Source organism: Lepisma saccharinum, chromosome 11 (assembly GCF_977018435.1).
Source record: "Lepisma saccharinum chromosome 11, izLepSacc3.1, whole genome shotgun sequence".
In the NCBI taxonomy this organism is placed as follows: domain Eukaryota; kingdom Metazoa; phylum Arthropoda; class Insecta; order Zygentoma; family Lepismatidae; genus Lepisma; species Lepisma saccharinum.
In genome coordinates this window covers 72,790,463-72,803,009 of record NC_139239.1, presented here as the reverse complement: position 1 = coordinate 72,803,009, position 12,547 = coordinate 72,790,463, and the positions used below count along the sequence as shown (strand labels likewise).

The following is a 12,547-nucleotide window of genomic DNA, read 5'->3' as shown; positions in this document are numbered from 1 at the left end:
AAGTCCACTTTATGCACAGAAAGGCTAATCAAGAATGGACCTTCAGTTTAAAGTGGGATCCGAACCACTATGTGCCTCCACTGGATATTAAACCCTTGATTACAATGTGACGACATTACCACTACGCCATTGGGGAGGCCCAGCTTATACACTGATCAATGCTGCCATAATATTGAAAAACTGCAACTTATGCCTTCCTGTTCAGAAAATTTGCACTAATTCTTTTCGAATTGACCATTCAAATGTAAATGTTAAGATTATTATCACAAAAAGACAACAACCACTAGTTCAATTTTAATACGTTAGTACAAAACCAACACAAATATTAATGTGATTGATTATTTTAAGCACTTTAACGAGGACAATTATTGCACACAAATTCACACGACCACCCTTGAAACACATCTCACCATCTCCCTCATCTCCACTGTCTGTCATATTCTGGAGCATACGGAATGCCCTGGAAGGGATTGCAGCCCCACGGTATCTAGGATCAGACTCACTGTGCAAGAAAGTGTCTTCGTCAACTATAGTGAGGAAGAACAACAATGTAATTGTGCAATGCAAAAACAGGGGTGTGTATATAAGTTGTTTAAAATAACAAATTACTTTAGGATTACACAGTACACAGTTTTCAAATTAATGCACATAAGGGGCTATGGATAACAGCATGTTCATGTTTATTTGTGCCCATCCAACACTTTTATTTTCCAAGTAAAGCCCATATTGGAGAAACATCTCTTTATTGAGTCAAAAATCCCTTTTTGGTGTATTTTGGGAGAGATTACATCATTTTCTAATAGCCAAAGCTTCATTTTTAGAACAAGAAGATTGATTTGGAAATGTATTTCAGCATGCATGTAAAATAAACAAACTTCAATAGAGTTTGACAAGTCCTTCAGAACACAGTCATTAACCGAAGAGTGAAGAGGACCTTGAAGGAATGAAGTCTTCAGAAACTGTTGTAACAAACCCGTCTCGTCACAAATTGTACGAGTCGCACCTCTATTTTTATGACCTTTCTAAGAATCTGAGAAATTGAGAATTGTATAAATTTTAAAAAAAATGAGTTCCACCTCTATTTTTAAAAACTTACTTTAGGAATACTTATATTAATTTATTTTTTCTCCACCCGTTTTCGCTAGCATCGCAGACCCTATATAAAGTCAAAAGCTTGGCTGGCAAGTTAGACTCCGCCTGCGGGCGAGAGAAGATGTGCTCTGCTACTGCGAGAGACCAAACACCAGAAAGGGAGAAGGACTCCACTTTTGGGCAAGAGGAGGTGCATTTTGCTCCGGCGAGACACCAAGCACCTCAAAAGAAAATCACTCTGCCCTATCCAGCGAGAGACCAAGAGTAGTAAGGTCTCAATCTTCGGATGAGAGAAGCTGAGCTCCATCTCCGGACAAGAGATAAGAGATTGGACTCTGTCCACTGGTCAGAGAATCCACTCCATCTTCGGATGAGAGACAGCCTCGCTCCATCTTCGGATGAGAGAAGTTACGCTCAGTCTTAAGACTAAAGAAGTGAACTTGGAACTGCCAAGAACACACTCCACCCTCGGGTGAGAGAAGTGACTAATCAGCTTTCTTTTTACTTTCCACAGCCTCCAACCATGAGGTAGAAATTTATGCTCTAATAGGAATATTATTTTAGGAGATAGATTAGTAACGGGTTTAATATGTAAACGTAGGGTCCCAATGTATCAAGATAAATTGAGTACGGACTAAGTTTATCCTTTGCTTTTCTGTGTCTAAAGTCCTGTTACCTTAATGTAAACTTATAACTTCTCTGAATTAGTCTAAGTTTTCTTTCTGAACTTTGTAGTTTGTATCGCTCTGGTCAAGCCTTTGGCTACTTTTTTTAACTGGCAACATACACCCGAACCCTGAGAGCAATTTAGTGTCTCATGACACCACTGGAGGAAAAGGTTAGCATTATGGGTAAAACTGAAAATAGTCCTATCTCTGTGGATGGAGACGACGACTCTTTCATACTGCTATACAGATTGGACTGAATTATAGTAAACATTATGGACTCTGTTCATGAGAGTCCCGCACTAAGCCAACCTTGGTCCACAGAAAGAACGTTACACTGTTGCACAAACGAGAAATGTCAATTTACAAATTCTTTTCTGGCACTTCAAGACAAGAGTTTGAAATGTTATGGTACCAATTTCGACAATAAGCACCTGTACAGTATGGAAATGACAAGAACATATTTTAAAATCGTAAAAACTGCAATTATTCACAGAAATATAACATCTCCTATTCCTACCTCAATTGCCTCAGGAGAATGGCATCACCAAAGTACGATTGCAAATGCATTGTTTTACTTGCTTTGCAATTTGTTCTTTACATTACTTGTACTTGTAAAAGCAATGAATGCTGCAAAAAAGCCCTAAAAACAGTGCTCAAAGTGGGGAGGAGGGCCCAAAAGGTAGCTCAGTTACAGTTACCCTTTTGAGAAAGTAACTCACAATTATCACTACTTAAAAAGTAACTGAGTTACTTACCAACTTTATTTTAGATAACATAATTCACATAATATATCCTATTCCATGAATTGCAAGTGGGAGGGAGGGTCTTTATTTTTATTTCTGAAGACTAGGTTGAAGCAATCACTCCCAAGCCCCAATCTAGGAATTTCTGTTCAATCAATATGGTTATATGTATTAAATACATTATCTTAGATAAATATATGGATCAGTGCTCTTAGAATGGTATTAAGCGCCACCACAAAAAAAAATCCAGAGAAGAAACCTTGATTCCATTTGTTAATCTACTGAACCTCCACCAAATAACCTGCAAAGAACTATGGGAAAAAGCCATAAGAATTAGTAAGCATATCTAGAAGAAAGAAATAATTTAATAAATGCTGCAATACCACTTTCATCCAAAAGACGGAACACTCTGGAGGGAATATGACCACCTCTGTAGCGTAAATTGTCTTCCTCTAGTACATCGGACTCTTCTGAAACTAAGCCAATAATAGACATGAATTCACCATATTTTGTCAAGTACAAGCAATTTTCACTTTTATCCTAAATACTGTCAGGCAATTCTTATGCTTTATGGGATATAATTATTTCAATTGTCTCTTACATCAGTATTTGTACTTTGCTTATTTTATACTGATTTTCTACCTCTCTAGATTAATCACAACTATGAGGATGAGTGATGATTAGATAACATTGATGAAGAAACAAAAACAAAGAAAGAATCATTCATGCTTAATGCAGGTATCTTTATTCAATGTAAACAACAGGGGCGTATATTCTAGGTTAGATGAACTTCTCTGAAATCTGAGGCCCAGCAATTGGTCATTTCAATAAGATGATGAGTGTGATTCTGGAGTTAGCAATCTGATTTCTTAGGAATTTCTAATCTGGCTGCTGTTGACATGTCAACGTGGCTTCCTTGAAGATGCCAAGAACTGGCAAAATGATATATATATATATAAATCAAAGAAGGTAAAAGGAAACACTCACCGGACAGTAGAAAAATTCAAAATTTTCGCTAATTTCGAAAATTTTGAATTTTTCTACTGTCCGGTGAGTGTTTCCTTTTACCTTCTTTGATTTTTACTTAGCCCTTTTGGCCCTCCTTGCTTTTATCCATTATATATATATATATAAGAGGGGGGTCTAGTCTTCTCCCTTCCTCCATAACCTACAGAACCAAGTAACAATGAGGCAGTCCAGATCTCTTGGACTCGGCGCATGCCACTGGTAAACATGTATAATATGTATAATAATAAATCACCTGGCTGATGCCCGAGAAAACCTCTTCAATATTCGCCACCAGGAAACCTTCAAGAATTATTTTATGTATAATAAATATGCACAAATCAGGAAAGCACATGTTTGTTACACTTGCATGTGAAACACAGGATAATATCTCACACCTCGAAACATTTTGTTGCAATTCAAATTCAGTTCGCGAGTTTACCAGGGTCTTTTTCATATTGTTGGAGCTGTAACGAATGGGCCAATACACAAAAAAAATCCACATCCACGCTGGGACTTGAACCAGGAACCTTTGGCAAAGAGATCAGCCACTGAGGATGATACTTTTATATTTATTCTTCCTTCAACAAATCTTGCATAGAACCTACCTTGAGCTTTGAATTTATTCATGAGAGCACGATCATCATCAGACAGCTGCATCTTCCTTAGCTGCTGGAATGTTCTGGAAGGAACTTGATTCTTCTGGTTCAAACCAGTAAAGTGCATTTCATCTTGCTCTGCCTGACTAAGTTTCCTGCCATTAGTATTTGCTGAACCTGAAATTAAATGTTCTCCATTGTAAAATTGAAAAAAAAAAAAAAAAAAGTTCACATCCTTAAAATTTATAAAGCGTATTTTGTTTCTTGGTTTTTAAGTCAACTTTATGCTCATGTAGTCTAATCAGGTCCGGATCTACTGTTAAAAGTGGGATTCCAATGTGTTTCGATTGGGAATTGAACCTGGGACTCCTTAGTTATAAGGTGAAGCATCATCACTACACTAACGGGGAGGATTCACATTTATATTGCACAAAAGATTTTCATACATGTGTATATTCAATGACTGATTGGTAATCTCAGGTAAAGTGGAATAATATGAAATTCACAATTTGCAACAAATTAAATTAACGGTGTCTATTCTACCAATTAACAATCAGATTCTGTGTAAAACATTAAATAATAATTACTATGGAAAAGAATGTAAGATATAAACACCTTCTGCACGAAAATTATTTCATTAACAATATGGATGCATTATCATTCTTTTCAAATAAGTATACATAAACATAGTTTCAATTCTGTATGTAACACTATGCAACAATGTGTTTGGAAATGAAATTATTGCACAAGGGAGATAATAAATATTCAATGTTGTCATTTTAATTCAATGTAATGATTCTCAAATTTTATCACACCTTGTTTTGAAATTATATGAACTATGAGAGTTTGGGTAATGTCGATCACAAATTTTTATTTTTATTATTTTATGTTACTTTTCCACCACTTGGGCTAATTGCATTGGTGAGGATGAATGATTATGTGGAAGTAATGAACACACACACCCCACACACACAGAGGAAAATCCATCCTCGGGCTGGTATTCAAACCTGGAATATTCCGAGACATGGACGTCCGCAGGATTTTTTCCAGGGAGGGGCAAGGATGGTATTTTTTCCAGGGGGAAGGGGGGCAAACAAAGCACATTTTCCCCAATAATAGTGTTGTTCCCTCAAAAAAACATAGCTTAAATTTGAATTTATCATATTCATGCAATAATTAACACATATGAATGATTGTGGCTGAAATGAAATTATGTGTGTGAAATACATAATTTTTTGTTTACTTTCATTTTCCAGGGAGGCCACAGCCCCCCCTTGCCCCCCTTTTCAGACGCCCATGTTCAGGGAAGAATTTGAATTTAAATTTTTGGGTGCGTCAGTACTTAAAGGCTATTTTGCACCCATCACGTTATATGGGGTCCAGTTCCTAACCTTACCTAAAATGTATATTAGGACACAATTGTACCATAACTAAAATAACTGTAATGTCGTTAACTTAAATATTAAAATATTCTGACTTCGGTTAAAAGCTGAGGCTGTAAAGGAGCACTCACCACACATAAGGACAAAACACGTTACAACACACACAGAGTCCTACAGAGATTATACTGGCCATACGTCCAGATGCCAGAGCCTCATTAGTCTGCAAATGCAGTCCAGGGTGTACTATGTGGAAGTGAGGTTGAAATTGGGTGTACTACGTGAAAGGTCACCCCTTACATCCCAATATTCAGGGGAGAGACTGAGGATCCACACACATGAGTAGCAAAGAAGGGCAGCAGATTACATCTGTGGATGTATGTAAAATCAGACTTAAATGATTCCTTCACACATAACAACTGTTCACATAAGTTCTATACAAGGAATGGCAGGAACCATAACACCACATTATATGAGAATGGACCAAAATACGCAGCTGTTCACTGTTTCAATATTCTTCCAAGTAACTTAAAAACAATGCAGTCAGCTAGCTACCTCATATGAAAAGCTTGTGAAAAAAGTGCTTATTGTTTTTATTCTGTAAAAGAGTACCTGACAATAAATTGAAAATTGCTACATCCTTAATTAACTCCTAGGACATGGATATGTGTGTATTGATTTTATCTATTGTGTGTATGTAAATTAATGTAAACATATCTTGTAACTAATATTAGCGAAAACGAGGAGAATTTAAAAGAATTCTCAATCAAATCAATTATAATGTATTTGAACGTTATGCGTAATATCTTCACACACCTATATGCTTCTACCTATTTGAAAATAATTGTTAATTATAACCTAATATACTGACATGTTCCATACCATTTGTAGAAGGACAATCGCTGTACAATAGTCAACGGAATGAAATAAATCATATTATAAGATATGAGAAATTATAATAAAAGTTAGCAACTCTGATTGTGTTATTATAATAGTTACATTACTTTTTAATTATTATTACCACTATAATAATTTAAATACTTTAGATCTCAAAGCATACCTGTCGTGTCATCCGCATCTGTGTCTGTAATCTTTTGTAGAACTCTGAAAGAGCGTGACTGAATGGGAGCTGCAGATCCCCAACTCTGTTGATGTTGCAGTTGACGTGGATCAGACATTGACATGCTGAAAACAAAAGATCGTATGAGTACTACTGCATATAATACAAGGAGATAAATGAATCATGTTCAAAGCTTCAACCTTAACTGCATAAAAGGGAAAGTAGCGTAAAGCAAGGTGGTCAGGTAATATGAGTCAGTGACCTTGATGAAGCAGCTGGTGCTACCACCTACATGGATTGATATCAGAAAAAAAATGTGTAGCACTTCTGTTCTAGATTATTTTTATTGTTGGTTAATAATTGCTGGTTTAGCTGCATAGTTAAAAGATATACACATATACATGTGATGAATTTCCCTTCCCTTCTACACAGTTAATGCAATTTTCCAAATATTCAAGCAGTCTATAGTATAAATTAAGTGAAGACTATGACTTAACCAGGAGTTGAAGCGTCTCCTGCTTGATACAGAGACAATGATCAAATCTTTGATTTCCAGTCAATTATACTAATAATTCTAGTGTGTTCCACACAGTAAACGCAAGCTTCGGGCTCTAGTTGCGGGATTTGAGTCTCCTGAGGGAAGCGTGACAACTTTTACTGAGATTTCAGCCTGTGTATGGGACTGAAAGCCACCCACCATTGCAATGCATTGTGAGGAAATTGCGGAGCTACGAATGAGTAGCGCAAGCAAGTCATAGAAAACTTATGACAATGACTGGGGGTTCGTCATGCTGACCACACGTCATCCCTTAACTGATTGGATGATCTCCCACCTCTAGTGGGAGTGAGGCTGGCTGTCAGTAGGTAGGCAATGGGCCCTCCCGGTCTGTTAAATCACTGCTTTTTATATAATAATTTCAGTCAAAGACACAGTCAGACAGGTTGAGGAACAGACATGACTGGCACATAAGAGTAGTACTTGTTTCAGCTTTTTGATTAGTTGCCAAAAATTTGAATGGGAGTAAGAAGGAAAATAACTTTCCTTCTCCGATTATATATATATATATATATATATATATATATATATATATATATATATATATATATATATATATATATATATGTATATATATATGTATATATATATATATATATATATATATATATATATATATATATATATATATATATGTATGTATGTATGTTAAATATTATGTACAACCTAGGTAATAGATAAAGTCAATTTAAATTGTGTCATGACTAGGGCTAGGATTTTTATGACCTAAAAATCACCAAAATTGGCAAAATAAAATATGCTCCTATGACCTAAAATTTTACAAAATATGCACTATAATTTGAAAAATATGCTCTTATAACTAGACTGTTTCAAACATCAATATCTAACTTATGCTGAAATATTTACATATACATAGTATTTTTAGTTCACTTTATGGACCGTGAGGAGTTGAAATGCACAATGAATACTTCCTGTAAATTTTCAATTAAAAATTAAAAAGATTTTGCTGCAGTCAAAAAAAAAAAAAAACTCGAGTGGACATGGGAGTAAGAACGAATCCACTTGGAAAATGACTGTATATTTTTAAAAAAGCGAAAATATGTTGAATATGATGAAAAATCCATCAAAATATGCCCTTAAAAAGCACCTTAATTCAATTTGTTTCTTCAGAATGTGAATTTCTATATATTTAGGGAACACATCACCCTTACCAAAAGAAATATGGTAAGTCATAATAATCTTAGCCCTAGTCATGACAGAAACTATGCACATTTGGTGCATCAATTGACACAGTTGAACCTAAAATGATCGTGTCTGATCTTCTGAATTGGTGCATTTTTGTGCTCAAGCGGAACAGCTGCTAATAAAGGTAGCCTTTGATGTATTTTGAAGCGCCAAAAGCATATCATTAGCAGTTTATGCCCTTTAGTGTGTTACTGGAGTCAATATACATATTTGTAATTGACACGGCTTTGCATTTGTGCGTAATATCTGAGGTATAGTATAGTACCATACACCAATATATACATTGGTCTATCAGCATAATCGAAAATAGAGATCCGCTTGACGTCTAAAACTAACCATAAAACTGTCAAAAGTTACCCATTTGGACACTGCGAAAAAGAACACTATTGGCGAATTTCATACAAAAATTTCGAAAGCGGTTCGATTACTTCACTCCTTCACGTTTCTCTCTGAAAATTTCATGGGCAATCGGATTATGGAACCACGCAAAACAGGACACTTGTGACGTTTCTCTGCGGTTGTACACATACGCTGAATCAGACTGAGATCAAAAGAACAATGTGTATAACCACATGAGAAAGAATCAACAAGGTAGGCTTGTGGCACACCCGGCGTTTAAGGTTGTGCACCACAGCCATGTTATCACAATACAAAAATACCTTATAGTCCACTAATACATAAGGGTTACCAACATAGTGAGAAATTCCATACAGTAATTGGGATACACATCAGGCCAAGAATACACAAATGAAGTAGAACCGATTGAACCGTCGTCGAACATTCGCACTATAGAGATAGAGTGAGATAAATTGTGAACTATCAATAGCTTCAATCATCATTTATATCCAGGATCGACGATTAGGAGGACATGGGGGGCAGTTACCCCCACTTTTTGTGCCTGCATTATGGCCTTGATGCTAAGCCTTGTATCCAAAGTAAGTAAACTGTCCTGTGAAAAACTGAAAAGTCACATCAAAATGAGCGTCGAGACAATAAATATTGCGATTCAAAACTTATAAAACCTGAAAGATTGAATGATTATCCTCCAGAATCGCTGCTCCTTATTAAAGGGCATCGCTTTATATTCTCCTAGTGGAAGAAAATCTTATGGATGAGCTTGTTCATCGAGTAAAACACTACAAGTCTCGGGTCCGAAGAAACAATTGTCAAAGAGTGTTGAAGAGAGAGTATCGTTTTGAAAAAAGAGCAGCATTGACGCCAATAAAGATTACGAGGGGTCACTATTTATATTTTGAGCCTAACAATGAAAAAACAGGAATTTGGCATTGAAAACTGCTTTATTGTTTTTTCGAAGTATTCTCCTTTATGGTCAATACACTTTTGCATTCGTTCGAACCATTTGTCAAAGCAGTTTTTCCAATCTTCTTGAGACACCTCCATAATATGGTTTTTGAACGCATCAACGGCGTCTTCCGCCGACGAAAATCGTTGTCCACGCAATTTATTCTTGACATTCGGGAACAAGAAGAAGTCATTGGGTGTCAAATCAGGACTGTACGGCGGATGACCCATCAATTCGATTTTTTGACTGTTCATAAAGTCGGTTGTTAGACGAGATGTGTGACAGCTGGCATTGTCTTGATGAAGAATGATCCGACGGCGTTTGTTTGTTTTCCGTATTTGACCGAAGATCTCTGGCAAACAAATTGTTGTGTACCATTCAGAGTTGACGGTTCTACGTTCCTCTAAAGGCACAGTTGCCACATGACCAGTTTCCCCGAAAAAACAGGCGCCCATTTGTTTTGATGTGCTTCGAGCGCGAACAACTTTTGTTGGATTGGGTTCATTTTGAAACACCCATACAGTCGACTGCTGTTTACGTTCCGGCTCATATGCATATATCCATAATTCGTCACCTGTTACAATCTTATATACGTCTTTTGAAGCACCACGATTGTATTTATTGAGCATTTGTTTGCGCCAATTGACGCGAGAGTCTTTTTGAGTTTTGGTCAAATTGTGTGGGATCCAACGAGAACATACCTTTCTCACAGCTAAATGATCATGTAATATTTTATATATGCTGGTGGAACTAATGCCTATGGTTGCCTCAATCTCACAGTATGTCACATGACGATCTTGCAGTATTAGGTTTTGCACAGCATCAATGTTTTCTTGAACAACAACTGATTTTGGACGACCTTCGCGAATCTCGTCGGTGAGCGAATGGCGGCCACGATTAAATTCCTTATACCAGCGTTTCACAGTGGCAAAGGATGGGGCTTCATCGCCAAATGTGGAAGTAAGTTGATCGATGCACTCTTGTCTTGATAATCCACGTCGAAAATCGTAAAAAATCATCGCACGAAAATGTTCACGACTTAATTCCATTTTATTGTTGTCGCGCAATCTCCAAGGCAACATAAACAACACAAATGAAGCTATTGACAATACATTTGAAGTACGTTATGGTCAATAATGCCAGACGATTCCGTGCAAACGTCAAATCGCGCCTAACTTCAATCAGTGTTGCCAAGGCTCAAAATATAAATAGTGAGTGACCCTCGTAGAAAGGGGGAAGAAGAAGGGTGTGAGTATGATTGGGCTACACAAGAATTCTCGGAAGTTCTCAAGTTAATTCAGAATATTGTGTATGTAGTAATGAGATGCCCAACATGTCAGCCAAAATATGTTTTCTAAAAACTGGTTTTCTGGTGGGCGAGATGCCCCCCTGCTCCCCTTTTACAGCTGCCACTGAAAAGACACCAAACAATTGTTTCTGAAAATTGGCAAAAATTCAACCTGTACTGGAAGAGGAAACACAAACCTTCTGCAATCGACGAATAAAGCAAGCTGTTTCGGAAATCGACAAAAAGCAAGCTGTTTCGGAAATCGACAAAAAGCAAGCTGTTTCGGAAATCGACAAAAAGCAGGCTGTTTAGGAAATCGACAAAAAGCAGACTGTTTCGGAAATCGACAAAAAGCAGACTGTTTCGGAAATCGACAAAAAGCAGACTGTTTCTGCAATAGACAAAAAGAAATCTTCTCAATCGCCCGAAAAACACGATTCAATATGAACATACCACAAATTCACTCTGAAACTTGAGTTCATCGAATTAGGAACACATCTTCTTATACTCACTTCATTTCTTCCTCCTTGCAAGATCCATAATTCACACACTTCCTATTCCATCACAATCGCATTACAAACAACTATCTCTTTTGTGCGGTGAACCTATCCAAGACACAGAAACCATAACATCTTGCGCACATTCTCTCTGCAGTGCAACGACCCTGCAAGCGCTTGAAACCAACTGAACTACCGAACCTATTGCTTCTGCCACAGGGACCAGCACGGCACAAAGCAACTCGCTAAACACGATACATCTGAACAGTTGGACGACTGTTGATGCCAAACTGTCTGGCGTGCATGCCATTGTCAGACGAAGGAAGGGGAACGGATGCTTTTGGCAAGCTGCAGAAACGCAGGAAGCGTCTGTTTGTTTACTACGTCTGTGATAATGTCTTTATTTCCCTCGTCTAAAAGGCTTGATCGAAAATAGACAAAGGCTTAGCGTGTACTTCATGACGGAGCCCATGTTCAATTTGTCAAGGAGCAGGGGGCTGTTGAACTCGCAACAGAAAAGAGACTGTCGCGAGATCTTGGGAAATTCTGCACATGGCTGCTCTGCATGTTTCATTCGAAAAGCACATTCTGTTTGATTCAAGAAGGCTTAGGCTAGGGATAGGGGAGAGTGTGTGATTATTTTTTCAACACCACAATGCTCCGGCTAAGAAACAATATTTGAATTTCAAATTCTGACGTTCCCAGAAGGCACATTCGCCTGCAATCTTTGCGATAAAAATGGCACACCTAGATGCATGCAATACATGTACCAGTCTTACGTGCAAAGAATTAATACAAAGTGTGTTACATATGATAATCTTAGCTAAAGAGTTGTTTTTGAGGTTGCTTTTTGTCTCGGCAAATTACGCCGATGAAAATTAATTATGGTTAGATAAAATTGAAAGGACATTCACAGAAACATCCACGCGCAGGCAAGTAGCTACTTGAACTCTGTGGCCAGAATACGATTCCATCACTCATAACTAGATCGACCAAGGCGGGAGAAAGGTTCTGCACAAGTATGACAAGTTAACATTTACTTGTAGAAATAAGCACCAACTATGAATAACTTTTATTGCATTCTAATTATGTAGACTACTCTCCCACTAACTAAGTCGCATTAAACTTCAACTGGACCTTTGGCCGACTAC

The 12,547-nt window shown here is 37.2% G+C and overlaps 1 protein-coding gene across 1 annotated transcript in view; it reads right to left on the bottom strand.

The window, feature by feature from the left end:
• Positions 1-12,547, bottom strand: part of LOC145995074 (uncharacterized) — a 263,680-nt gene that overhangs the window by 19,659 nt on the left and 231,474 nt on the right. Inside the window, exons 6-8 of the mRNA XM_083131606.1 lie at positions 6,547-6,671; positions 4,117-4,284; positions 411-527 (exon numbers count right to left, since the gene is read on the bottom strand). Coding sequence (XP_082987732.1) covers positions 411-527; positions 4,117-4,284; positions 6,547-6,671 — 410 coding nt within the window. The remainder of the gene's footprint in view (positions 1-410; positions 528-4,116; positions 4,285-6,546; positions 6,672-12,547) is intronic.